The sequence below is a fragment of the Ornithorhynchus anatinus genome, chromosome 11, assembly GCF_004115215.2.
Source record: "Ornithorhynchus anatinus isolate Pmale09 chromosome 11, mOrnAna1.pri.v4, whole genome shotgun sequence".
Taxonomy (NCBI): domain Eukaryota; kingdom Metazoa; phylum Chordata; class Mammalia; order Monotremata; family Ornithorhynchidae; genus Ornithorhynchus; species Ornithorhynchus anatinus.
In genome coordinates, this window is record NC_041738.1 from 62,419,581 (window position 1) to 62,447,572 (window position 27,992).

Below are 27,992 nucleotides of genomic sequence, written 5' to 3' on the forward strand. Positions count from 1 at the left end.
TATTCCCTCCTCCTCCATATGCACCAGACCACCACTCTCCCCACCTTCAGGGTCTTATTAAAGTCACATCTCCTCCACGAAGCCTTCCTCCATTAAGCCATCTTGCCCCCAACTCCCTTTCCTCAATACATCGTCTAAAGCCTTGGATCTTTGGGCACCTGATATTCACACCCTCAGCCCCACAGCCCTTAGGTACATAACCTTAACTTTTTTATTCATATTAATGTCTGTCTTCCTTCTAGCCTGAAAGCTCACTGTGGGAGGGAATGTGCCTACCAACTCTGTTGTGTTGTGCTCTCTCAAGAGCCTCTTTATTTCTATTAATGTCTGTCTCCCCCTCTAGACTGTAAGATCGCTGTGGGCAGGGCATCCGTCAGTTTATTGTTATATTGTACCCTTCCAAGCTCTTAGTACAGTCCTCTGCACCCAGTAAGCGCTCAATAAATATGATTGAATGAACTGAATGAATGGATGAATAGCAAGAATGTGTATGCCTCTATATTCCATTATTCCCTCCTATCTGTAATTTATTTTCGTCTATCTCCTCCATTGGATTGTAAACTCCTCAAGGGAGTACTCTGTTGTACTCTCCCAAACACTTGGCACAACCAGTTAACCAATCAATCAGTGGTATTTACTAAACGCTTACCCAAGACACTATTCTAAGCGCTAGGGAGAGTACAATACAACCAAGTTAGTAGTCATGTTCCCTGCCCACAACAAGCTTGCAATCTAGAGAGTACAGTCCCCTGCACCCAGTTTGTGCTTAATCAAACAATCAATCAATCAGTCACTTTATTGAGTGCTTACTATGTGCAGGGCACCGTACTAAGTGTTCAGGAAAGTACAATACTACAGTGTATTGTCTACAACAGTCTGGGGGGGAGACAGACATTAATGTAAATAAATGTAATATGGATATGCATATAAGTACTGTGAGGCTGAGGGAGGGGTGAATAAAGGGAGCAAACCCAAGTACACGGGTGACTCAGAAGGGAATGAGAAAAGAGGAAATGAGGGCTTACTTGAGGAATAAGCATGATTGATTGATTGATTGATGAACATACCAACATGTCTGTGAGTGACTCACCGCAAAATTGTTGCTGACTTGATTAGCTATGCCACCAACCTGTATACTGAGGGCTTTGCTTTACATCCCTGTCCCACCTGGGGTTTCCGGTCTATCGGGGAGTGAGAACAGGCATCTTCTCCCCATTTTACAGATGAGGACCCTGAGGCCTCCAAGAGAAGATAAGTGACTTGCCCAGGAGCACACAGCAGGTCAAGGGTGGAGCCAGGAGGGTGGAGCCAGGACTTGAGCCCAGGCTTCCCAACTCCCCCTCCCCCACTCTTTCCCCTAGGCCACGCCGCCTCTCTTGCCTTTGGAAAACCGAATTACCGTTTCCCATCCCCGCTGAATGGATCCCTTTCTCCAGGCCTGCACAGCTTACAGAATCACACGCTTCACAAACAGAGGTTTCAGATTTATGGACTCATGTGCCAGACTCCCTCCCCCGGACCTGCGGAAGACGCACAATCTGCTAGAAGCGACTTTTTCCAATTATCTGCAGAAAACATTAGTGGCCGTTTTCCCATCTGAATGCCTCTAGGCCTTATTGAGTCATAAAAGGAAAATGATTCCCGCGAATGCTTTGACAACCCTCTGACGACCAAGCCGCTTTCTAGCTGATGGATTTGCCATCCTGCCCCAAAATGTCCTTGAGCATCGAGCTTTAGCTCGTGAAGGCCTCGTCTGGAGAGGGAGGGGGCTGCGACGGCTAGGAGGGTAACCGATCAATCAAACAATCGTACTTATTGAGTACTTATTGTGTACAAAGTCCTGTAATAAGCACTTGGGAGTGTAGGAGCAGGACCTGTTGCTGTATGGGATCTGAGACCTCCAGGCCTAACGCCTGCACCCTCAGTGTGGTGGTGGGGGGGGGGGGTGTGCACTGTTGTGGTGACCCACAGAGCCTCATCTCCATGAGGGAGCACCCAAAGACCACCCAATGCCTGGTACCACAAAAGAGGCCCAGACAAGATGGCCACTAGAACAAGCCCCATGAGGACTTGGCACAAGCCCAGCTGAGAGAGGGGCATTTTGTTCGGTTCCCTCGGGGTCCCTCAGACCCCTTTCCCAGAAGATTCCAAAGGATAGCAAGGTGCTGAACAAGCTTCTGGACCCCAGAGATCAGACATGGGCTGACGATCCATCAGTACCGAAGCCTGATGTGGAGCAGAGCACTTTACCTAGTGCTTGGGAGAGTACAATTCACTGGCCAAGGAGCTCCCTTCCGTCTCCCTTCCACCGGTCACCGGTCCCTGAGGGCATGAGAAGGCTCCCACCGGCTTCCAGATCGTGGCCGTCTGCCTGGAAGGGCCTGGACCCAGTCTCGCCGGGGAAATGGAGGCCAAGAGTTCAGCCCAAATGGGCAGACCCTACTGGGTCCTGGATTCCTTGTCCAGGCGATGGCAATGGGCAGGGGAAGTGGAAATAGTGGTGACATAAGACATTGGCAGAGGTGGTGATAGTGACCAGGGGAGCAGTGGTAAGAGTGACAGGGGCAGCAGTAGGTGACAGGAGCACTGGCCGGCTGCAGCCCAGACCCTCACCCCCGACCCCTGACCTCTGGTGTCCAACTGCTTTGCCCCATTCCCACCACTGTTTGGCCTGCCGGCCACTGCTCATCTCCAAGTGCCTCCCGCTTGCTCCCACGGTCACTCAGGAACTTTTCCCTTCCTTGTTTAGGTACAAAATGAACTGTTGAATTCTGGCCTGTACCTGTTCCTGCTGCTTCACCTATATGAGCAGAGGTTTGAGGAGCTGATGAGGCTGAACTACAGCCAAGCTGCGAGAGAGAGGGTGAGGAGGGAGGGCATGGGGCGGGAGGGGACGAGAGGGAGGAAGGAAGGGGACAAGAAGTGGAGAGGGAAGAAGACAGGGAGGCGACAGGGCGGGGGGAAGAGGCGTATCCCTTGTGCATACGTTGTGCATCCCAGCAGCAGGTCCAGTGCCTTCCCCTCAGTAGGTGCTCAGGGCAGCCCAGGCCTTCTTTTCCCACAAGCTGTCATTGTCCTTGGCCCCCAGAAGATGAGCATCCCCAGTGTCTAGCCAGGCTTGGGACCGTAACTGTAGTTGGGGGGCTGAGGGGATGGTGCAGAGCCCGGCAGGCCATGCCCCATAATGGTCCCCGGCAGCGTCCCCCTACTCCTCCCCACAGGAAGGCCTTGGGCCAAACACTCTGCACTCGGGGAACGAGCGGGAACTGGGGAGGAGGGAAATCTCTCCTGTGTTGGGTGGGAGAGCACGGTAGAATGGCTACCCACTCCCCGACCATATTTATGAGGGCACTGATGACAGTCTGAGTTACACTCCACCCTTCCCCTCGCCCCGGACATCCTTCTCTCAGGGCATGGAATATCAGATTGACAAGAAGCAGCATAGCTTAGTGGATAGAAGGACCTTGTCTGCTATGTGACCTTGGGCAAGTCACTTGACTTCTCCATGCCTCAGTAAAATAGGGATTAAGATAATGAGCCCCATGTGGGACATGGACTGTGTCCAATCTGATTAGCTTGTATCTGCCCCAGCGCTTTAGTAGAGTGCCTGGCACAGAGCAAGTGCTTAACCAATACCATTTAAAAAAAAATAGATGTCCAGCCGGGTCCTCTCATCCAAAGGGGAAGCTTACCCGTAGCAGGGGCATGTTTCCTCCATGCCCTTGGCAGGAAAACAGGATCTCATGAGATCCTCATGTGGGAGCTGCTGCCTTGGAGCTCTGACCCTCCCACAGTGTTCTTAGGGATCTGTTGAGGCAGAAAGCCTAATGTGGAGGGTGTTATGGAGTAACAGACCCTCGAGGTCCACCGCTACTCCCATGGCTGCCCACCTGGACGGCCATGGAGGACCACCTTCCCATGGCATCCCCAAGCTTCGGAGGCAGAACCCTGGCCTGGAATCACCCAGAGGCTGGCACCCCCTTGGCCCCCTCAGAATGGCCTGGCATTGTTCAGCTCGGATCTCCAGAAGGACATTTAACACCGTCCTGGAGACCTTGGACAATCACACAGCTTCTCCTGGAGTAAAAACCTGCCCTAGGGGCAGCCCTCCCTCTCCTTCAGTAGAAGGGAAACATTGACATGTTTGGGAGTAGGGATGTTCATACTATCATCAATCTGTGGTATTTTACTGAATGCTTCCTGGGTGCCTGGCACAGCACTAAATGTAACTGCCCTCCTCCTGCATCCAGAGAAAGCCTTTGGGATGGGATTCACCCCACTTCTTTGGGAATTCCCCTCCTCATTGCCAGGTGACAGAGGTCAATCAATCAATCAATGACATTTACTGATCAGTACAGCCCAGGCCCTCAAAGGTGCAGGTGCCTTCCTGATTCCAGTTTAAGATCCCCACAAAGTCCACTCATGACAGGGCCCAGGTCCAGAACCCTGCGGGCCCTGTGGCTTCCTGCCAGGCAGGAGGTCTGCCCTGTGCTGTCGTCCTGCAATAGCCATGAACCAGCCCCTCTCCCTTCCAGTCAAATAATGCCATTCAGGCTGTCGAAATCTGTTTCCACGCTGAGATCAACTGCCCGAAGGCAGCAAGCCACTTTCCGTTGCCAACTTTGTAAGCCTTTAGCAGCCAAATAGATTGGGGTTGAGACTTTTTGTGCCTCTATGGCATTAGGCTAATCCTAAGTGTATGTTAAGGGTTAACGGGGCTGCTATTTCCTCCCTCTGTTTAAGGCAGCAGTCTGTTCTGTGGGGACCCCTGTGATCATTCACAATGGCAATTAATCTTCATCTCCTTTCTCTTAGTTCCCAAGACATTTCTCACCATCTAGCCCGGAAGAAAATGAAAGTAGGTTCGGGGGCAGAACTGCCTTTGGGGATATTTGCTTAATCAATCAATGGTATTTATTGAGTGCTTACTGTTTGCAGAGCACTGTACTAAGCGCTTGGGAAAGTTCAATACATTAGAGGTGATAGACATGATCCCTGCCCACAAGGAGCTTACAATCAAGAGGGGGAGACGGACGTGAAAATAAATTACAGATGGGGGAAATGGCAGAGTAAAAGGATATGTACATACATGCTGTGGGGCTGGTGTGGAGTGATTAGCAAGTGATTAAGGGGTGCAGACCCAGTTACAGAAGAGGCGCAGAAGGGAGGGTGAACTCGGGGAAATGAGGGCTTAGTGGGAAATACCTCTTAGAGAAAATGTGATTTTTGTAAACTTTAAAGGAGGGGAGAGTGGTGCTATGGTAAATGAAGGGGGAGGACGTTCCAGGCCAGAAAGAGGAGGTAGGGAAGGGGTTGGTAGTGAGATAGATGAGACTGAGGTAGAGGGAGTAGGTTGGCATCAGAGGAGCAAAGTGTGCGGGCTGGATTGTAATAGATCAGTGAGCTAAGGAAGTAGAGAGAGAGCTGATTGAGTGCTTTAAAGCCGGTGGTAAGGAGTTTCTGTTTGATGTGAAGGTGGATGGGCAACTACTAAAGATTTGTGAGGAGTCGGGAGACGTGGACTGAACGGTTTGTGAGAAAAATGATCCGGGCAGCAGAGCGAACTATCTTAGTGTCTTGGGGCCCTCTGCAGCTGCAAACAAAACCGCACTCCCAACCCTAATTGCCACCCCTGAGGCCAGACCTGGGGGCACTCAGGCCGCAGTGAACCCCAAATCTCTGGGAAGACCCACCCTGCCCCAGGGCACTGAACACAGGGAAGAAAGCAGTCAAAAGGGGAGAAGATCATTTAGGGCAGAAGCCAAGGGGGAGAGTTTTTCTCTTCTCCCCAGTGGGGCAACAGACAGGGTGTCTTCTGTGTGGGAGGTGTCCTGACCTCTCACCACACCGAGGGCATCTGGGAGCATTTAGGGTGTCCACACCCTCTCCCTGCATTGAGACACAGGGAGAGTTAAGGGTGTCCTCATCTCTCCTTCTATTGAGAGGCTGGATGTGTTTGGGTCGTCCTCATCTCACCCCTACACCAAGGGGCTCTGGGAGAGTTTAGCGTGCCCTTCCCTCTCCTTGCATCAAGGGGCTCTGGGAGTTTGGGGTGTCCTTCCCTCTCCCTGCATCAAGGTGCTCTGGGAGCATTTCCCGACTGGCCCCACTGGTTCCACTGGCTGGCTCCCCACCGGTTAAACGCTTCACTTCCCAGCTCTCGCTTGGCTGGGTTCCGTTAGGAGGCCGACGTTTTCTGATCCATCCATTCTCCAAAGCTCGAAGGGTCAGCAGGGAAAACCAGGTGCTGACTGCTCTGTACTCTGCATCATGCAGAAGAGAAACATCCATCCAGAAAGCGGTCGGGTCAGTTTTCCTGGACCTGGCTTGAAAGGCAGAAAGTCATTAGCCCGAAGGGAATTTGGAAGCGCTTGTGCAGTTGAGATCATCGGCGCCCCTCCTCTCCTGCGGTCGGAGACAAGGATCCGGCTCGCTTGGACTCAGACACGGGAGGCCCAACGGTTCCAGAGAAATGTTTGAACCGGTTCCCTCCCCCTAGTCCCATCCTCCACCCAACTGAGGTGCTGAGACCCCCCTGGCCTCTATCCCGGAACTCTCCTCCGGGCCAAGTGGAGGAGAGGTCATCTCTAGGAGATCTGTGAAGGAAGCGAGCCGCCCGACTGACACAGAACTGAGACAGAGAACTGATCTAGGGAGAAATCACCTTGAACCCTGGGCTCCCCCACCCCCAAGTCCTGGCTTCATTCCTCATTGGGAAAATGCAAAACTGAGACAGAGTCTCTTGGTGAAAATAAAGCCAAGCTTAGGGAGCGAACCAGGACTGAAGGTAGGTAGACAGCTCCCTGGTGGCCCACATGCATCAGCTTAAAGAAATCTATAGAGGCCTTCTCCTCTGATGGATTTGCTAACGATAGTGTCTGAATGGGCCTCTCTTTGCGAGGTGTCATGTCAATTCTGTGACACCCCAAAACTCACCCACTCTTCCCCCGCCAATGAAACCAGCATGCCCTGGCCCAGCTGAGAACCAGCCTGGCACCTGACTGACAGATGTGGGATAGAAATTGAGGCCAGAAGTTTGGCTGGGCTGCTCCCAGTGCACACTACCACTTTATTAATAATTATTATTATTATGGTATTTGTTGAGCGCTATGTGCCAGGCACCGTCCTAAGCGCTGGGTGGATACAAGCAAATCGGGTTGGACACAGTCCCTGTCCCATTTGGGGCTCACAGTCTCAATTCCCATTTTACAGATAAGGTCACAGGCACAGAGAAGTGAAGTGACTCACCAAAGGTCACACAGCAGACAAGTGGCAGAGCCGGAATTAGGACCCATCTGAAATCCCAGGCCGGTGCACTACCCACTACCCCGTGCTGCTTCATAAAAAGCACTGGATCACCTTGTCCCCTTCTAACTCACCTAACTACTCTCCTACTACAACCCAGCCTGTTCACTTCACTCCTCTAACGCCAACCCACTCGTTATACCTCGCTCTCATCAATCTCACCGCAGACCCCTCACCCACGTCCTGCCTTTGGTCTGGAACGTCCACCCTCTTCATAACCGACAGGCAATTCCTCTCTTCACTTTCAAAGCCTTATTGAAGGCACATCTCCTCCGAGAGGCCTTCCCTCCTCCCTCACTCTCTCCTGCATCGCCTTGACCTGCTCCCTTTATTCTTCCCCCCGGCCCCACAACTCTTATGTCCCTATCTGTAATTTTATTTATATTAATGTCTGTGTCCCTCCCCCACCCAGACTGTAAACTCGCTGTGGGCAGGGAAAGTGTCTGCTCTGTTGTTATATTGTACTGTCCCGGTGCTTAGGACAGTCCTCAGCTCAAGAAATACGATTGAGTGACTTCCAAGGTCCCATCTATTCATTCAATCGTATTTATTGAGCGCTCACTCTGTGCTAAGCGCTTGGAATGGCTACTTCGGCAGCAGTGGGGCCCGAGCCCCAGGGTGGAGCCACAGTGGCACCTAGCGTCAGGTCGGGTTCATTGCACCTGATTCTCCCGAGGAATCCTCTGGCAGATCTGGATTTCAGCCTCCTGATGCCTGGCAAAGTCAGGGCCTCCTGAACCTCGGCGGGCACCGGATCCCTAACCCCAAGCATCAGGAAAGCAGCCAAAGACTTCCGGATCAAAAGGCACAGTCGCCACAGATCTCCAGCCCACCCAGCTCCGGAGGACTTGGGCTGAAAGAGCTCAGCCCTGAGCCTGGCTGAGGGTTTCCATGGCAATCACACTCCCCAGGCCCCTGGGCAACTCACCAGCTAATCAGCCCGGTGGCACCAGGTAGCCGCAGCTCTCCCCTCTCTCTGCCTTCGGCAGAATCCCCAGGGTGGTCCCGCCCGGGGCACAACCATCCCCGTCGCCAGGCGGGCAGAACAGAGAAGGAGGCCCCGGGCAGAGAGTTTGGAGCGAGGAGCCGTGGGCCCCCTGGGACCCAAATGGAGGCACTGTGGCCAGGAGACTGGGATGTGCTGCTGCGTCCAAGCATGAGCTCCCAGTTCCAACCCCGGGAAACGAGATGTTTGATGGGGAGGGCCTGACGGGAAGAGTCCAGGGCTGGGAGTCCGGAGATGCGGCCTCAATTCCCGGCTCCATCACTGGCCTGCTGTGTGACCTTGGACGAGCCACTTAACCTCTCTGGGCCAGCCTCCTCAACTGTAAAATAGGATCAATCATGAGCCCCATGTGACAGGGCCAGGGTTCGATCTCCTAACCTTGTATCTACCCCAGTCAAGGGGCCAGAAAAAGTCCCTGGTTGAATGTTCACGGGCACGAGGTACAAGGGAGCAAGAGATTCTCTCTCAGAGACATTCCCAGATGCCATCCAGATGCCTTGGCCCAGGGGAAACAGCATTGGCTTGGAAGTCTGAGGACCTGGGTTCTAATCTGTTGCCGAATTGTACTCTCCAAGTGCTTAGTACAGTACTCTGCACACAATAAGCACTCAATAAATACAATTGAATGAATAATCCCAGCTCTGCTACTTGCCCTGCTGTGTGACCTTGGGTGATTCATTTCTCTGACCCTCAGCTTCCTTATGTGTAAAATGGGGATTCCATACCTGTTTCCCCTGCTACTTGGACTGGGAGCACCATGTGGGACAGGGACTGTCATCTGATTATCCTGTGTCTACCTCGAGTACTCTCTTCACATATAGTAAGCACTTTAAAATGGCACAATTATTATTCTTATATCATTATTATCAATCATTCAGTCAACAGTATATATTGAGCATTTACTGTGTACCCAATACCATATTAAGCTCTTGGGAGAATATAATACAATACACTGGGGAAACATGTACCCTGCCCACAAGGAGTTTACAGTCTAAAGTGGGATATAGATGTTAATATGAATAAATTACAAAAATTCATGTAAATTTGGTGGAGCTGAGGGGAGAGTGAATACCAAATGCTTAAAAGGAAATAAATTTCACTAACACAGAACTCTGGGAAATGGTCGTTGTGATTAATCAAAATTAGCACAAAGTATACAAACCAAAATACTTCGTGGCCTTCTTTAATGTTCTTATTTTTAAAATTGCTTCTTTTCAATGACATACCTAAAAATCGTACCCATGTATAGTCACTTTTCCGACTGACCACAGATATATATTGATGAAGTTGCCTCTTCACCTGACTATACATAATGGCCAAAGAAAGTAATAATGAGCGAAGGAGGACAATCATGAGGATGAGACTGAGAGGAGTGTTTTTGCTTTCCAGATTCTGACTCGGGAGACAGTGAGGAAAACAGCATCTACCCCAGCCAAAGCCGGATCGTCTAACGAGGGGTATGGAACAAGCAAATCAGCAGCAAGACCTTGCCCCAGTCCCCTTCCTGCGCTTCCCTGTACCCTCCCTGTGCCTTCTTCTCTCCTTTTTATTGAAACAGAAATCCATGAGTATCTAGCTTGTGTTTTACTGTTGCACAGCTCTCTTTCCGGGGTCCTCTCAGGGTCTGAGACTGACTGGAGAATGCCTTGGAGCAGGGTTGTATCAGGAGGGAGGGAGGAAGGGAAACCCCGAGGGATTGGGAGCTTCTGAATCCCCACCCCCCCACCCAACTAGTTCAGAGGTGGCTCCAACCCCTAGGGTTCAGAGCCGCTTCACCGCCACCTTCAAGTTGGAATCTAGTACCCGGGGTTGCAGAACTCCTCCCTTGCACAGAGGGCAGGGGGCAGGGAAGCCATCACCGGGCAGGGCCCGGGAGTCCCCTCCAGAGTCCTCTCCTGGGTACTGCCTCTCTCCTTCAGGGGTCCGTTCAGGCCCCCTTGCCACCCTTCATGGCACTTGGACCACGACACAGACTTCACAAGCTTCTCAACCATCTGTTTTCAGTCTCCTCAGAAACAGTCACTCAGGCCCTTCCATCTTGTCCCCACACACCCCTAGGGTTTGAGCAGCTGACCCCTAGCAGGTGCCGGTTGGCCCGTCTGCAGGCCTGGAGCTTCAGGTGGAGCCCGGGGCCTCAGATGGAGCCCGGGGCCCTGGACCCAGTCCAGTCCAGGAGCCTGGGGAGGAGCCCTGCCTGCTCTTGCTGGAAAGTTGGGTCAAACCTCTCAAAGCTGGATGTGGAAAGGATGGGGGACAGAAATCTGTAGGGTAGGGTAGGGTAGGGTAGGGGGTCCTTGCAGGTACCCAGATGGGCCCGATCAAGGGATGGGTTCAGGGTTAGTGGCGTTAGGCCTCCGGAGACCTTGTCTGCCATTCAGATTGGCTGCTCATCTGCTGATATAATAATAATAATAATAATGGTATTTGTTAAGCACTTACTATATGCCAAGCGCTGTTCTAAGCACTGGGGTAGGTACAAGGTAATCAGATTATCCCACGTGGGGCTCACAGTCTTAATCCCCATTTTACAGATGAGATAACTGAGGTGCAGAGAAGTTAAGTGGCTTGCCCAAGGTCACACAGCAGACAAGTGGCAGAGTCAGGATTAGAACCCACATCCCCTGCCTCCCAAGCCACCACTTTCCACCAAGCCACGTTGCTTTTCCAGCTCCGGGGACAAGCTTCAACCCATCTGGTCGGTGCTGGTTCTGGACAGAAACTGGCCTCCTGGTTCCATTCTTCCTTCCAAGGGTGTCTGGGGACTCTCCACCCTGCCCCACCCTGGGATTTCCAGAGAAAAACCCTGACTCTAGAAAATAATTAGCATCCCCTCCTTCTGGGACTGGGGTTGCCCCACCCTCTGCCCCCTCCCTTTGGTCCCCTTGCCCCCCAGGACCTTACCCCCATCCCCAGGATTCACACCACCCCCTCTGCTGTGGCAGGCCCCGGGGGTGTCAAGAATCCTCTCCTTCCTCCCTTGGGGGCCCGAAGGCGGATCTTTCTCCCATTGTGGAATTCCCCGGCCTGACCGAATCCCAGGAGCAACTGAAGAAGTACTGAGCCCAAATCAAACTGGCTCCCATTCTCCCTCCAACCCCACCTGCTCTGGTTCCCTCTTGCCCCCAGCCCTCGCTCAGGATTCAGCGGAAGGGAGGCAAGGCTGGGAAGATGGGGGCCAATCCTGGTTTCCAGCAGCAGCAGCAGCAAGCCCCATCTGGGCCGGGCACTACCAGACTACGGTCTTCCCCTTCACCACTCCCCACCCCGGACTGCAGGCTGGCAGACACTGAGAGGGAAACAAATTTTATTTTTTTTTTAAGCCTCTTAAAGGTATTTTTTTAAACAAATATTGGCACGTTTAAAAAAGTGAAAAACTACGAAAAGTGACTGTGTCCTTGAGTCCATATTCACATTGTCCTGCGTCTGGGGGGCCCGGGGCGGGGGAGGGGGGGGGCGTTCCAGGAATCCGGGGACGACCCAGCCCAGAGGGAGACTTCCTGGGGTTCATCACTTTCAGAGATGCATGGAAAGGAACGGAGGACGGAGGGAGTCCTCACTGCCCTGCCCTGTGGCCTGTGCCTCACACTGTACTGGGCCTGTGGAGGTCTAGGGCCAGGGGGAGTGGAGGATGGATGGGGATTAGGGAAGTGGAGGGGAAGGAAACTGCCTCCTCACACCCACCCCCATCCTCCACTTCTGTGCACAGACCCCCACCCCACTAGGTCCAACCTTTCCTGGCCTTCCAAGACTCCCGGCCCTCACGCTTGGCCCACTTGGGAAAGGTGTTTCTCTTCCTCAGGACGATCTGCCCAGGCTCAAGGCAGTTCCAGGGGCTTGCGCTGACCACAGTGGACCCTCGGCCCCTTGCCACTGCCCAGTCGGAGCCGTGTTCCCCTCCCCAGCCCCTGAGGGGCTGCCCCCGACAGCTGCTGCACTGACGTGCCAAGGTGGGATCTTTCCTCCCTCAGTCCCCACCCAGTTATGGAGATCCCGCCCCACAGACGTCACGACCTGAAACCTCCTTGGAGGAACTACAGACGTGGGCTGGGGGGACATGGGAGTGGAAGCAGCAGGGTTAAGGGTCCCCTCCAGGAGGGAGAGGCCGCAGAGGTCGGTGGGCTGGAGGGCAGGGCACCGGGAAGCTGTCCAGGGGCAGAGCAGGGGGGGCCCAAGGTGGGGTGGGGGCTGAGGGGGCCCGGGCAGGATGGGGGCAGGGAGCAGGGTGGGACAAGGCAGTGAGGGAGGAGGAAGGCAGGAAGGGCTCCTGGCAGCAGATCACAGTCAGGGAGGTGTTAAGGGGAGGAGGGAGTCACCTGACCCCAGACCAGGTGAGAAACACCTCAAGGCTCCTCTCAGGAAAATCCACAGTACCCCTGGTGTCGGGGGGTGGGGGGCACAGGGGAGACAGTGCCCCACTCCCCCCGCAACACCTTAAGCTCTCTCGGTTGGGACGAGGCCCAGGAATCCACTGGACTTTGCTACTTGACTTTCTTCCATTAGGCCCGGCCTCTCTGCTACCTGGCTTCCTGGTCCCACCCAGCCTCTCCCCCTCTCCATTCTTTCAGTCCCTGCCCTGCCCCAGCCCCTGTCCGGGTCCCGCCCCGGCCCCACCCCGGCCCAAGCTCACACCCGCCCCAGCCCCTGTCCCCGCCTGGGCCCGATGATCCATGCACCGGTCCTACCCCTGCCCGGCCCCGTCCCATGCTCCCATCTGCCCCTGCCTGGCTCCAGCCTATTCCCCGGTCTGCCCCTGCCCTGCTCCACCCCACGCCCCGGTCCTGCCCCTGCGCCCCTGCCGACCCCGGGCTCTAGTCCTGCTGCTCGTTCAGCTCCATGTCAGCCACCAGGATGTTCTTCTCGGCGGCCTCGCCGGGGGCAGAGGCGCCGCGGCTGTAGCGGGCACTCTCGAACGCCCCGCGCTCTGCCCCCCGGTGCCGTCGGTACAGGATCAAGGCCACGACCAGCAGGGCCAGCAGTGCCACGGCTGCCAGCACCACCACCACCAGGGCCGTCGGACTCTCCGGCAACGCTGCTGGGGGGAGACGGGGAGGGGGAGAGGGGCGCCTAGCTCCCAGGCCCACACCTGACGGCCCCTCCAGCCCTCCCTTTTCCCCTCATTCTCCCACTCCCTCCCCTTCCCCAGTGCCCCCTCACCCCAGTCTCTAGGGCTAGTGAGGGGACCTGGACCAGCTCACCTGAGGGGGAGAAGCCGTTTTCTTCCACTGCCAGGGTCCGCAAAGAAAACAGGAGAGGGCATGAGAAGAGAGGTCAAGGTGGAGGCATCATGAGGGGAGAGATCAAGGCGGAGGAGTTTTGAGGAGAGAGGTCAAGGGGAGAGGATCATGGCGGGGAGGTCTTGAGGGGAAGAGGTCATGAAGGGAGATGTCGTGAAGGAAAAGCACTTACGTAAATAACCATCTATAATAAACTCTAAGGTCTGTCTCCCCCTCTGGTCTGCAAAAATCCTTGTGGACAGGAAAAGTGTATACTAACTCTATCGTATTGTTCTCTCCCAAGCGCTCCCAAGGAAGCAGCATAGCCTAGTGGAAAGAGCCCGGGGAGGGGAGTCTGAGAACCTGGGTTCCAATCCTGTCGCCACCACTTGCCTACTGTGTGAACTTGGGCCAATCACTTACCTTCTATGCCTCAGTTTTCTCAACTGTCAAATGGGGATTCAATATCTGCTCTTCCTCCTACTTAGGGTGCAAACCCCACGTGGGTCAGGGACTGTGTCTACCTGATTATCTTGTATCCACCCCAGTGTTTAGATCAGTGTTTGACACATAGTATGCCTAATAGTTATTATTATTACAGTGCTCTGCACAAACTAAGTGTTCAATAAGTACAACTGATAGATCGATTGATTGGGATGGGGAAAGGTCACAGGAGAGAAGGCACAGGGGAGAGGTCATGGGGGAGAGGGCCTGTGGGGAAGAGGTCATGGGGGAAGAGGGTCCGAGAAAAGAGAGCCCGGGGCAGAGGATTTAGGTGTGTCAGGGAAGACTTTGGAGGCTGGGGCTTTAACCCGCTGCCCATCCAGCCTCCTCGCCCCAATCTGCTTCCCGTTCTTGGGATTGAGGGCAAATCCCCCCGCTCCATCCCTCTGGGAGAATCCAGTGTGTCTGGAGAGGGTGGGGTGAGGCCGGCAGGGAGAGCCCGGCGGGGGGAGGTCTCACCGCGGGGCAGCTTGCACACGACGCCCATGGTGATGTTGACACAGGTGCCCGGCCACCATAGCCCGCTGCTGCTCTGGATCCAATAGCAGCTGTTGTGGCTCAGCATGGTGATCCCCAATGCCGGGGGGCCCCAGTTGGAGTAGTTGACGGCTGCGTTGTCTGACCAGACCAGTGTGCCTCCTGAGAGAAGGGAAGGGCCAGGTCTGAGGGGGTGGGGGGATGCGGGGACTTTGGAAAGTGAAGCCCCTCCTCTCCCTGCCACCCTGCCACCCCACCCTGCCCCTCCCCGCAGCCCCCACCTTTGGGGTTGAAGGTCATGCCCAGCCAAACCCCGAGGCTCTGGCCCTCGGAGCTCTGCAGATGCTCCCAGACGAACGCGTTCTCCGCCTCGTCCAGGATGGACAGGACCGTGCCGCCGGCTGAGGAGGCACGCACGGGAGGCCGTCAAGGGAGGCTGGCAGACGGACGGAGGACACCCCCAACCCCGCCCCGGGCCTTCCTCCCGCGGGTTCCCCCACCCCCTCCCCGACCCCCTCCGCACCTCTCTGGCAGTACTGCCGTGCCTCCTGAGGCCCCAGCACCAGCTCCGTGTGGAAGGAGTAGCAGTGCTCCCGGAAAGGGATCCAGGCCGAGTCAGCCAGGGTCCGGGGGCAGCTCCCGCCAAAGTGGAGTCTGCGGGGAGGGGGAGGCCCTGCCCGGGGAGCAAAAGCGCAAGGATTTGGGTGAGGGAAGGAGAACCAGTAGCACCCGGGTTTTTTTCTGCACATCCCTCCACGGGAAGACCCCACCCCCATCCACCACAGTCCCTAACACCAGCCCTCACTCCCACAGCCCTTTCCCCGGGACCTGCACGGGCCGAGGAGGTTAAATGGCCAACCAGACGGACGGACGGCCCTAGTACGGACCTGGGGTGACCCCGCATACTGCCCCCTGAAGGCGCGTATCGCAGCTGGTAGTGTGCCAGGTTCCGTCCACATCCAGGTAGGCGCAGCCCGCCGGCTGCTGGGGCTCCCCGTCCTGCCAGTTGGTGTAGCTCAGGGGCTCCTCCGACACCCACGTGTAGCGCCGGGACCCCTGGGCATGGGGCGGGTAGGGGGGAGGAGAGGTCAACATGGGCTGGCCGTCCCACAGTGGGAGGGGGACCGAAATGGCGGGGGGAGGTCGATCTGGGGAACGAGGCGAGGAGGTCAGAGGTGGGGGGATGGTCGAGAGGGCAGAGACCCAGGGCATGAGGCAAGAGGAGGACGAGGTCAAGGAGGAAGATGAACGGAGAGGCCTGGGGGAGGACCCAGGAATGCTGGGCAGAGAGGGGGCCGGAACACTGCCAGGGGCCAGGCTCACCCACCTCCTCGTCGGCCAGCCCGATCCAGAGCGGGTGGTGGAAGTGGTGGGCCGCCAGGGTCAAGAAGGCTTGGGTGAAGGGCTCGGGCACCCGGGCCAGGCTGCTGTTGAGGGTCTCACAGAGCAGGAGGGCGTCGTGCCAGCGCAGAGGCTTCTGCAGCAGCCGGAAGGTGCCATTGAGGTAGGGGAGCTCTTTGCCAGACACCGGGGGCCGGACTGCCGAGGAGGGGCTCAGCATGGGGTCTGCAGGGAGGGCGGGGTGGGAGCTCAGGAAGGTGACGGGGGCCTGTTGCGATCTGCCCCCTGCCTGGGCATCTACTTGGGGACAGAGGAGGTGGGGGCGTGGCGCTGGCTGACCGGGATCCGAGCTGGTCGCCGGTACCATCCTCGCTCGGTGCCGCGTGTCTCCTGCCCCTCCTCCTGCCCCACCCTCTCTCGGTCCCGGCAACAGGCACAGTCCCGGCCTGGCATCTAGAGGCAGGCCAGGGTGTTGGAGACCCGATCCCTGCCCTCGAGGGGTTAGCAGCCTAGCAGGGGACTTTGGGGGGCAGGAACCGACGACTCCCCACGGAGCAGCAGGAGCAGGGCGGACATACGGATGAGCCGTGGGAAGGGTCACGTGCTCCGCCGCAGCCGATAGAGACGGAAGTGCTCAGGGATGCCGGGGTCCCCCCATCGAGACCTGCCCGTCTCAGCCCCAGTCCCCCCCGGCCCCAACCTCCCCTCTCCTCCCCTGTCAGCCATGGCCTAGCCCCAGCCCCAGCTCCACCATCCCCTCCCGGCCCGCCTTCTTCAGACCCCGCAGACCCTGCCCCTCGCCCCACCCTGCACGTCTGTCAGAGCCCTTTCCCAGCTCCACTCAGGCCATGCCCCTGCCACCAGTCCCATTCTACCCTTCTTCACTAGCCCTGCCCAGTTCTGCCCTCTAGCCACAATAATAATAATTATGATATTAAAGGGCTTACTCTGTGCCAGGCATTGTACTAAGCGCTGGGACGGATACGAGCAAATTGGGTTGGACACAATCCCTGTCCCGTGTAGGGCTCACAGTCTTTGTAGAAGTAGTAGGGCTCACAGTCTTAATCCCCATTTTACAGATGAAGGAACTAGTCCCAGAGAAGTGTAGTGACTTGACCGAGGTCACACAGCAGTCAAGTGGTGGAGCTGGAATTGGAACCCATGACCTTCTGACTTCCAGGCCCGTGCTCTATTCGCTACGCCACGCCTGTCCGCCCCCAACACCAGCCCTGCGGCTCAGGTCAGCAGGCCCCACCCCGAGCCCCAGCCTTGGCCCCGGCCCCGCCGGCCTGCCCCCAGCCTAACCTGTGGCCTTCTGGCAGATGAAGCCGTGCTTCTCGTCTTGGCAGCCACGGTCTTCCCAGCGGCCGGTGAACTGGAGCGGGGAGCCGTGCCGCAGCAGGACGCAGCTTGTCTGGGAGGGGAGGGAGGGGCAAGGCAGGGCGGGAGATGAGTGGGGGTTGCAGGGGCTGGAAGGGAGGGGACGAAAGAGTGGGAGTGAGAGAGGAGGAGGAGAGAATGGAGAAGGGGGCGGGCAGGAAGGGAGAGAGGGGAGAAAGAGGTGGGCACCCTCTCCATGGGCAGCAGGGCTCTGTGGGACCTCCAGCCGGTCATTCGTCACCCCCAGCCCCCAGCCTCTGGGCCCTCCGTTGACCGGCCTGGGATGGGGGTGTGGAGAATACTGAAGGGGACCTGGTGGGGGCCACAGGGCAAAGGGCCTAGGAGGGTGGGGGACAGGGCCCACAGGGCAGAGAGGCTGGGAGGGGTGGAGGAGGGATGGGGAAAGGCCAACTCACAGGCTTGTCACCACTGGGGGCAGAATCATGTCCCGATGGCTCGCCGGGGGCCCAGTGCCCGTAGAGCAGCGGCTCCCGGTCTGCCCACTGGAACTCCTTCTGGGCCGCGTGGAGGCCAATCCATAGGTCAAAGGACACGTTGGACAATCTGGTAGTGATAAACGCTGAGGAAACAGGGAGAGGAGGGAGACTGAGCTGGACGGGGCGATCAGTGCCTGGGGAGACCAATCACTCCCCGGCTGGAGTCCAGGAACCACAGCCATCAGCATGGTGATCGAGGGAGGGCTGAACTCTGCCCTCACCACAACCCAGCACAGCCGTCCCCTCGAGCCCCCATCCCCTCAACCCCCAACCCTTCCAATCCTTCCAACCCTTGAAGAGGCCCGGCCCCTGCCAACCTCCCAGTTCTTCCAGCATCGCCCACCTCCCTGGGTGCCTGGCAGCCGAGGGCCCCGGGGCTGCAGGGTCTGAGGGCAATTGGTGGGGGTGGAGGTGGGGTTGCAGACCCACCTTGCTCCAACAGGCTGTTGATAGTCACCAGCTGACCCTCCTGCTGCCTACAGGTCTGCTGCGCCTCCTGCCACCGGCCGCGATCGGCGGGGTCCCAGCCGTGGATCCGGAGGCACTGGGGCGGCGGGGGGCGGGAAGGGGACAAGGATACGAGATGGACGGGGAAGGTTTTCTCCCTACTACCTCATTGGGAGCTTGGACCCACCTCTGGCGGGGTATCCCTAGGCAGACAGGGAGGAGGGGGAGTTCAAGTAGCAAGGGGTGTCTCCAGCGGGGCGGGAAAGCCCTCTGATGGTGAGGCAAGGAGGGAGTTGGGGGGGGTGGATGGCGTTGAATTGGGTCTCACATACTCTCACCTCTGCACATGCCCTTTTTACCTTATGACTAAAGTGGATCCAGCCTGGGGGGCAGCCGCCCGGGAGGATGGTGGGCATGAAAGATGGGGACGGCGTGGGAGCCGTGCTGTTGCTGCGTTTGCAGATGTAGGGCAGGGCAGTCTGACAGCGCTGGTCTCCCCAGTCCTCTGCAGACAGAGATGTGGGCTGTCACTTTCCCAGGCAGAGACACGGACAGAGACATAAACGGTCACTTTTTTTTTCTTGCAATGGCATTTGATGAGCGCTTACTCTTTGCCAGGCACTGTTCTAAGCGCTGGGGAAGATACCAGTTAATCAGGCTGGACACAGTCCATGTGCCACATGGGCCCCAAGGTCTTAATCCCCATTTTACAGATGAGGGAACTGAGGCACAGAGAAGTGAAGTGACTCGCCCAAGGTCACACAGAAGACAAGTAGAGGAGCAAGGATTAGAACTCAGGTCCTCTGACTCCCAGGCCCCTGTTCTTTCCACTAGGCCACGCTGCTTCTTCCTTGGACAGAAACATAGAGAGGAGACATGGACAGTCATTTTCTCAGAGAGAGACATGGAAAGAGACATGGACAATCATTTTCCTGGAGACGTGGAAAGAGACAAAGACAGGCATTTTCCCAGAGAGACATGGACAGAGACACACACGCACACTGTTATTGATCTCATCCCCCACCCCACAGAACTGAGGCAGGGACAGAGAAGTGGATGGAGGGGAGTCACTGACAGAGATGGAGAAGAAGACCAGGCAAAAGGCCCCCAGTCAGACACAGAGTGAGGGGAGCGAGCAACTTCCCACCCTCACACACACCCTGTGCCCTTCCCAAGAGAGAGAACAGGAGTTCCCATTTCAGCCTCCAGGTGCTGGGAGGAAAATGACCCGGGCTGTCCTGGACAGGCACAGACCTCGGCCTGGAAGGTATGGAAAGCAGGGAGGTGCTGAGGGCTAGGAGGGGTGTGCCTCTTCCAGGCAGGAGATAAGGGGATCTAGGGGGTCGATGACGAGGTGGGCGGGGGTCTCACCGCGGCTGGCCGTCATGTACACGCACTTCTTGTCCTTGCTGACGGGCCTCGGCTTGCCCGGGGCCCAGGAGATGAAGTTGAGGATTGACCAGTCTGTCCACCTGAAACAGCAAAGCAGGGGCCGGGACTGGGGGTGGGCTAGGGCTGGAACCGGGTAGGGCTGTGGCCAGGGCCAAGAACAAGGCCCGCAGGGGCCGAACTCCTACCTGAAGCGTCCGTCATTCTCCGTGTGCAGCCCGATCCACCAGTGCTGCTCCTGCCCCCGGGAGAACTGGCCAAACCAGAGGGTCAACGGTCAGGGGGAGATGCAGAGCTAGGCCGCCCCTCTCCGAAGGGTGGGCAGAAGGCAGGAGGTGCCATGTAACATCGCCCCCAAGAGTCCCCGGTGTCCTGCCGGGCGTAGGCCCAGTGCCTCCCCTCCACTGTCCTGGAGTCTGTCCTGGTTTCCCTGGTATCTGCCCTGGTTACCCTCACTGTTCCGGTTACCCTTGTTGTCCCAGCTGTCTTCATTGGCCCAGGTGCCCTTCCTTCCCTGGCATCTGCCCTCGCTGTCCCAGCTGCCCTTGCTGTTCGGCTGCCCTCACTTTCCCAGCTTCCCTCGCTGCTATGTGTGTAGCTTTTCTCCACCCGCACTCACCAGTCCTCATCCCTGCCCCTTCCTGGAGGGGCCAAAGAGCCCTGGACAGGCTAGGCACGATGGCTGCTGGAGTCAGACTAGGAGTGGCAGGCAGGGCACTGCCCAGTTAGTGTCCCAGCAGGGGAGCCACGACTGGGGAGGTCAATGCCAACGTGGGACTGGGGGGGGGGGGGCAGCGGGCAAGATTCTGGAGGTTCCTGCCTGAAGTTCCAGGCAAAGCCGAAATTCTACCCCAGCCTCGACTCCCCATCTCTTTTCCCCCACGCACTTTCTCCCCCTGCTCCTCCTCTCCTCACACTCCTGCCTCTCAGGCCCCATTTCTTATATGTCCCTTCCCCCAGCCGCCCGGCCCCTTAGCTGTGCCCCCTCCCTCCAGGGCTGCGCAGTGTCTCCACATCTCCCTTGCCGCCTTACTTCCTCGGATCTCTCAGCGTGTCCCCCGCCCCCATGCCCCTCTCCCTCAGGTGCCTTCAGCCCCAGTGATCTCTTCCCTCCAGAACCCATGGTGTCTCCGCTGCCCACCCCTGTGTCCCTCCCCTCTGCGCCCAGCGGTGCCTCGCCCCCCCAACCATGCCTCTTCCCTCCGGACTCCCAGGGTGTCTCTCCTCCCCCCCCGTCCCCGTGGACCCCCACCTTCAGCAGGTTGTGGCCCAGGAAGTCCAGCTCAGCTTGGCTGTGCACAGACACCAGCTCCGCCTGGAACCACGTGCAGATGCGCTGAGCCTGCACCCACGTGGAGTTGATGCTCAAAGAACTTGTACTCGGCCTCCTGGAACCTCACCCCTCCTTCCTGCCTGCAGAGCCCGGGAGCATCACGTGAGGGGTGGCAGACGAGCGGGGGGCGGGGGGGGACGATGGATCCCGCGCTGGGCCCCGGGGGAGGAGGAGGGCGGGGGAGGAACGGCAGACCGGTGGAGGGGGACAGTGGGCTGGCAGGGAGACTGCAGACCCGTGGAAGGGACAGAGGGCTGGAGGAGGAGTACGGCGGGCTGGCAGGGAGACGGCAGGCTGGTGGAGGGGACAGTGGGCTGAAGGAGGGGTACCGCGTGCTGGCCGGGTGGACAGTGGGTGGCGGGAGCTGGTGGGGGCAGGGTCTAAGCAGTCAGCCACCAATCAGATGAAAACGCTCATCTTGTTCAGGAGGTGGGGAGACACGGGGGTCACCGGGCCCACAGCTGGTCTGGGGGTGATAGGCTGGGGGAGTGGGGAGAGGCCAAGGTGGCTGGGGGGGATGGAGGTGAGGAGGGGTTGTGGGGGAGGGCACTCAGGGTGGGAGTGGCTGGGGTCCCCGTTGCCCTTCTCACTAGCTGCTCGGCCACCCCCACCTCTCCCTGGCCCATCCTTCCGGGAGACCCTGCCGCTCAGCAGCCAGCCCCAGGCCCCTTGCAGAAGCAAGACCCCAACCTGTGCCCCACCAGTAACAGCCCACCAGACTCCACATTCTCCTCGGTGGGGCTTCACCTTCTACCTCCACCAGCAGGAGGTGAGGCAGGGAGGAGGAAGGGAGGGAGAGAGAGAGAGAGAGAGAGAGGACCCTCACCTTGCGGGCTGATATCTGGCTCTTGGATGTCTGTCCTGGCAGAGAAAGAGACGAGGCAGAGAGGTGAGGGGAGAAGAGGCAGGAGAAGGAGGGGAAAGAGGAGGGGGAGGAGAACAGGAGAAGAGGGGCACGGAGAGGAGGTGCGACTGTGGCGCAGGGCCGGGGCTTGAGGGTCCCTGCAGAGAGTGGGGAGCAATGCAGTGAACAATCAATCCATAGTATTTACTGAGCACTTACTATTGTGCTGAGCACTGCACCAAGTGGGTTGGGAAAGTACAATACAATAGAGTCAATAGACACGATCCCTGCCACAAGGAGCTTACAATCTAGAGGGGGAGAAAGACATGATATAATTACATAGAGGGGAAACGGCAGAGGGTAAAGGCTATGGACATGCATGCCGCAGGGCTGGGGTGACTATACAGTGCTTAAAGGGGACAAATCCAAGTGCATAAGCAACACGGAAGGGGAGAGGAATAGGGAAAATGAGGGTTTAGTTGGGGAAGGCCTCTTGCTGGAGATGTGATTCGGGGGGGCTTTGAAGATGGGGAGAGAGGTGGTCTGTCAAATTTGTCTCCACTTCCTCTTCTCCAGTTCTCTTCTAGATCCCCTCCAATCTGGCTTCTGCCCCCTTAACTCCACAGAAACCAGCCTCTCCAAGGAAACCGATTAGCCTTCTTACCAAATCTGATGGCCTCTGCTCCATCCTAATCTTCCTAGACAGCTCAGCCCCCTTTGACACTCCCTTCTCATAGACACTTTATCCAACCTTGGCTTCACTGACAGTGTCCTCTCTTGGTTCTCCTTTCTCCTTGATCCCTCCTTCTCAGCCGCCTCCTCTGCCTCCCACCCTCTGACATTAGGGGGCCCCTCAAAGCTCAGCTGTAGTTCCCCTTCTATTCCCCATCTAAACCCACTCCTTTGCAGATCTCATTTGCTCCCATGGCTTCAATAACCACCTATAAACAGATGATTCCCAAATCTACATCTCCTGCCCTGACCTCTCCCCTTCCCTGCAATCTCGCACTTCTCCCTGCCTTCAAGGCATATCTACTCGGATGTCCCATCTCAAATTAAACAAGTCCAAAACTGAACTCCTTTCCTTCCACCCAAATCCTGTCTTCCCCATCTTTCCCATCACTGTAGATAACACCACTATCCTCCCTATCTCACAAGCCCGTAACCTTGGCTTTTTCCTTGACTCATCTCTCTCATTCCAACCACATATTCAATCTGTCACAAAATCCTGTCAGTTCTACCTTCACAACATTGCTAAAATCTGCCTTTTCCTCTCTATCCAAACTGCTACCATGCTAATTCAAGCACTTATCCTATTCCGCCTTGACTACTGCATCTGCCGCCTCCCTGACCTCCTGGCCTTCTGTCTCTCTCCACTCCAATCTATATTTCCACATAATCTATACTTACATATTACTTATCTGCTGCACAAATCATTTTTTCAACAAAAAGTTCAGTTCATCTCTCTCCACTCCTCATGAACCTCCAGTGGTTGCCCTTTCACCACCACATCACCCAGAAGCTTCTTACCATTGGATTAAAAGATTCACTCAGCTCTCCTCCCCCTAGCTCACCTCACAGATCTCCTAATACAGCCTACACCATACACTCCACTCCTCTAGCGCCAGTTTACTCACTGTGCTTCGATCTCATCTATCTAGCTGCCTACCCCTTTCCCACCCTCCCCCCAGCCTGAAATTCCCTCCCTCTCCACATATGCATATTAACACATCTCGACCTGGCAGAGCACTACTAAGGTCACATCTCTTCCAAGAGACCTTCCCCAGTTAAACCCTCTTTTCCCCAGCTCACTGTCCCTTCTATGGCAACTATGCACTTGAATCTGTGACCTTTGGACACTTAATATTAACCCCAACCCCAAGACACTTATGTACGTATCATTAAATATTGTAAATTACTTATTCATATTAATATCTACCACGTTAATACAATCACTCATCCTAACCTGCCTGTATTACAGCTTTAAGCCTCCTTGCTGACCTCCCAGCCTCCTGTCTCTCCCCACTCCACTTCACTCTGCTACCCAGATCATTTTTCTATAAAAACGTTCAGGACATGTCACCCCGCTCCTCGAAAAACTCCAGTGGTTCCCCATCTACCTCCTCATCAAACAAAAACTCCTCACCATTGGCTTTAAAGCACTCTACCACCTTGCCCCCTCCTACCTCACCTCACTTCTCTCCTTCTACAACCCAGCCCACACATTTTGCTCCTCTACTGCTAACCTTCTCACTGTACCTCCATCTCGCCTGTCTTGCACCAACCCCTTACTTATGTCTGCCTCTGGTCTGGAACATCCTCCCTCCTCAAATCCAATAGACAATTACTCTTCCCGGCTTCAGAGCCTTATTGAAGGCCCATTCTCCTCCAAGAGGCCTTCCCAGACTAAGCCCCACTTTTTCTCATCTCCCATTCCTTCTGCCTCGCCCTTACTTGCTCTCTTTGCTCTTCCCCCATCCCAGCCCCACAGCATTTATGTATATATCTGTAAATATATTTATTTATATTGATGTCTGTCTCCCTCTGCTCTAGACTGTAGCTCATTGTGGGAGGGAAATGTGACTGTTTATTGTTATATTGTACTCTTCCAAGTGCTTAGTACTGTGCTCTGTACACAGCAACCGCTCAATAAATGATTGAATGAATGAATGTCTCCCCCTCTAGACTGTGAGCTCGTTATGAGAAAGGAACATGTCTGCTAATTCTGTTGTATTGTACTCCCCCAAGAGCTTAGTACAGTGCTCTGCACATAGTAAGCACTCAGTAATAATACTAATAATGGTATTTGTTAAGTTCTTACTCTGTGCCAGGCACTGTACTAAGCACTGGGGTGGATATAAGCAAATCAGGTAGAACATGGTCCCTGTCCTATGTGGGGCTCACAGTCTCGATCCCCATTTTACAGATGAGTTAACTGGGGCCCAGAAAAGTAAAGTGACTTGCCCAAGGTCACACAGAAGACAACTGGTGGAACCGGGTTTAGAATCCACGACCTTCCAAGTCCCAGACCCATGCCCTATCAACTTTGATTGATTGAAGTGGGAGGGAGTTCCAGGCCAGAGGGAGGACGCGGGCAAGGGGTTGGCGGGGCGATAGATGAGATGGGGGTAGAGTGAGTAGGTGGGCGTTAGAGGAGCCAAGTGTGTGGGCTGGCCTGTGGTAGGAGAGCAACGAGGTGAAGTAGGACGGGGTGAGCTGATTGTTTGGAAGAGGGACGAGGAAGAGAGGCAAGTGAGCCTCGGGTCGGCCCTGTCCCCACCTTTGGGGATTTTGCAGATCCAGTCCAGCTGCGTCTCGCACTGCATGGGGACCCACTGCAGAGAGCCGAGTCCAGGACCACACAGCTCCTGATGTCAATCGTCGTCGTGGCGGCTGCGGTCGAAAGGTTGTGGTAGGAATACTGGGCGGGCGGGGGGGAGGGGCGGTGAGAGGGTGACTCTCCTCTCCAGCAGGGGAGGCCAGGGACGGCCCCGGAGCCAGTGGCCAAGGTTCAGAGCCAGGGCGATGGCTGGGGTCGCCGGGGATCGAATGGCGAGTCAGTCCCTGCCCCAAACCCAGGGTCGGGGAAGCTGAGCACCCACTGGCCCAGCCGGGAACCTCTCTGCCCTCCTCCAGCCTTGGGCGCCCCATTTGTAAAATGGGTACAGGAGGCCCTATCCCCTTACCTCCTTCCGAGGTCCACGGCCCAGCGCTCCAAGCTCTACCGATGCCTAGTTTCACCACCGGGCCCCCCGCCTGCCTGCCGGGCCGCCCCTTCCCCCCAGCTCTCCGAGCTCGGTGCCCCTTCCCTGACGGCTCACCCCCAGGCCGTCGCTCCAGCGCCAACTCCGCTCGGCCCTAGGATCCCGTCGGTTGAGGCCGATCCAGAACCAGTGCTGCTCGTGGTTCTCAGGCTCCGACTCGCTGCCCGTAGGAAGGGTCAGGAGGTGGGAAGAGAGAGGGAGGCCAGGGGACAAGGTGAGGACCCCGGAGAGGGGGAGAGCGCAAGGGGCATCCCCCTGCAAAGTCCTCCACGGGTCCATCACCACCCACCCAGCAACGTCCCCCGGCAACACAAGGACCCAAACAGTGTACACACAAACTACATGTCTACTCTCATGCATGTACATACCATAGATTCACACCCATGCACAAATGTGCATAAACATACATGCAAAGAGCACCCGCGTGTCCTCTGAACACACACTCCCCGCTAGTGCCACCCCCCTCGCTCCCAGCTTCGTACCCGAAGACCTTGTTGAGCATGTTGGCCACAAAGTGCTCCTCCTGGGAGCTGGCCAGGCTGAGCAGCTGAGCCCCCAGCTCCCCGGCACGCTCCCCTGGGCCAGGACCCAACTCTTCTTGTCCTGCAGCCGATCGGAGCCAAACACCTGTGGGGGCCACCGGGAGTTGGTGGGAAGGCCAGGAAGGGAGTTGAGGGTTGAGGGGAGAAGGAAGGAAAGAAGGAGGGCATCAGGCTCCGGGGGCCTCCGCCACAGCGATATCTGCTGCCCTCCCCCTACCCCCACAGTCCCGGGGATTTACCTGGAGCTGGAACCACTGTCTGGTCCAGGAGAGTTCTCCCCCCAGCACCACCCCCAGGCTCCAACCAGACGGGCAGCAAGGAGGGATGGTGGGTTCGGCGTTGGGGGTGGGGGAGGAGCAGAGAAAAAAAGCCACCCTTTCCCTGGATTCCAAAGGGGCAGCCAGGGTCCCAGTACTCAACAGACCACCCCTCCCAAGGGTCCAGGCAACATTCCCCATTTGACCTGCAATCAGGGAAGGCAGGGGCTGGGGAAGGGGAAGGGCTGGATGAGGCGGAGGAAGGGGGTGGGCAGACGGATACCGCCTGGATCCTGGGTTGGTCCTGGGGCATCCGGCAGCCTCCTACCTTGTAGCAGTGGCGGAGTTTAGGGTCCGAGGTCCAGCCACTGGGGCAAGAGGCGGTGAGGCTGGGCGTGGGGTCGGGACCGGGTGGCTCTGGGGCCACAGGGGTGCCCAGATTCTGCCGGCAGATGTAGCGGGCCTGGAAGGTGGCGCAGTCCTTCACCTCCCACAGCCCCGTGGCACTGCCCGTGGCCAAGGCCACGCAGCCCCCGCGGCTGAACCCTGGCCAGGAGACAGACATCATCAGGGTGTGGGTGGGTCGTGAGTGGGGGGTGAGCGGGCTGGGAGCAGCTGGGAGCAGGGGTGCGCACTGCCCCCTCATCTCATTCCCCCTTGCCTCCATCCTGCCCATAGGGAAGCCACAGTGCCCAGAGCCCACGGAGGCCCCTTGAAGCAGGATGGGCAGGAGTGCATTTGGGCAGGCTAAGCAGACTGCTCTGTGGGGCAGGTGTGAAGGGGCTTGGAGGAGGGGGCAGGTTGGGGGAGGGGGCGTGACACAGGCCCCTGCGGGACTCTCCAGGCTGGGAGTGACCTGATGGGGTCGTAGTACACTCGATGGGGTTGGAGAAGCAGCATGGCCTACTGGATAAAGCATAGGCCTGGTTATGGGAAGGACCCGGGTTCTAATTCCAGCTCTGCCACTTATAAAATATAATGTTTGTATTTGTTAAGCGCTTACTATGTGCAGAGCACTGTTCTAAGCGCTGGGGAAGACACAGGGGAATCAGGTTGTCCCACGTGGGGCTTCACAGTCTTCATCCCCATTTTACAGATGAGGGAACTGAGGCACAGAGAAGTGAAGTGACTTGCCCACAGTCAGCTGGCAAGTGGCAGAGCTGGGATTCAAACTCATGACCTCTGACTTCTTGTGTGACCTCAGACAAGTCATTTAACTTCTCTGTGCCTCAGTTACCCCAGCTATAAAATGGGGATTAAGAGTGCGAGGCCCATGAGGGACGGGACTGTGTCCAAACCTTGATTTGCCTGTATCCACCCCAGCGCTTAGTCACAGTGCCTGGCACATAGGTAAGTGCTTAACAAATGCCACAGTTAAGTATTTCTATTATACGAAGTAGCTGTAGTATAGTTCATGGCTCAGAGAACATGGCTCCCCACCCCTGCCCTGGGACGGCCTGTCTAGGCCAGGGCCTCACCGGGCTGGTCCCGGGTTCCAGTGGGTGTAGGAGACCTTCGTCTCCGCTGAGCCAATAGAAGGCGCCGGTCCCGTTCAGGTTCCTGTAGCGCAGTCCAAAAAGTGCCTCTCCGCTCCAGCTGAAGATGGAGGCTGCTGACATAGGCCTGCTCGAACCTGAGCGGGAGGAAGCAGGGGCACTGCCAGCCGAGGACTGGGGACAAGGGGCTGGGGACG

At 56.8% G+C, this 27,992-nt stretch overlaps 2 protein-coding genes across 2 annotated transcripts in view; one reads left to right on the plus strand and one right to left on the minus strand.

Moving 5' to 3' along the window:
* MARCHF10 (membrane associated ring-CH-type finger 10) overlaps positions 1–9,884 on the plus strand; it is a 78,299-nt gene extending 68,415 nt beyond the window's left edge. The window contains exons 11-13 of the mRNA XM_029076161.2: positions 2,750–2,863; positions 4,816–4,858; positions 9,701–9,884. Coding sequence (XP_028931994.1) covers positions 2,750–2,863; positions 4,816–4,858; positions 9,701–9,762 — 219 coding nt within the window. The 3' untranslated portion in view covers positions 9,763–9,884. The remainder of the gene's footprint in view (positions 1–2,749; positions 2,864–4,815; positions 4,859–9,700) is intronic.
* Positions 9,885–12,934: 3,050 nt separating this feature from the next.
* Positions 12,935–27,992, minus strand: part of MRC2 (mannose receptor C type 2) — a 43,709-nt gene continuing 28,651 nt past the window's right edge. The window contains 27 exon segments of the mRNA XM_029075815.1: positions 12,935–13,340; positions 13,507–13,533; positions 14,488–14,667; positions 14,787–14,906; positions 15,029–15,178; positions 15,393–15,561; positions 15,833–16,071; positions 17,152–17,260; positions 17,643–17,806; positions 18,153–18,267; positions 18,530–18,675; positions 19,542–19,642; positions 19,748–19,812; positions 20,812–20,919; positions 20,921–20,961; positions 21,618–21,623; positions 21,713–21,754; positions 25,017–25,140; positions 25,143–25,157; positions 25,558–25,660; positions 25,983–26,068; positions 26,071–26,127; positions 26,628–26,845; positions 27,778–27,790; positions 27,792–27,812; positions 27,814–27,903; positions 27,905–27,932. Coding sequence (XP_028931648.1) covers positions 13,120–13,340; positions 13,507–13,533; positions 14,488–14,667; positions 14,787–14,906; positions 15,029–15,178; positions 15,393–15,561; positions 15,833–16,071; positions 17,152–17,260; positions 17,643–17,806; positions 18,153–18,267; positions 18,530–18,675; positions 19,542–19,642; positions 19,748–19,812; positions 20,812–20,919; positions 20,921–20,961; positions 21,618–21,623; positions 21,713–21,754; positions 25,017–25,140; positions 25,143–25,157; positions 25,558–25,660; positions 25,983–26,068; positions 26,071–26,127; positions 26,628–26,845; positions 27,778–27,790; positions 27,792–27,812; positions 27,814–27,903; positions 27,905–27,932 — 2,758 coding nt within the window. The 3' untranslated portion in view covers positions 12,935–13,119.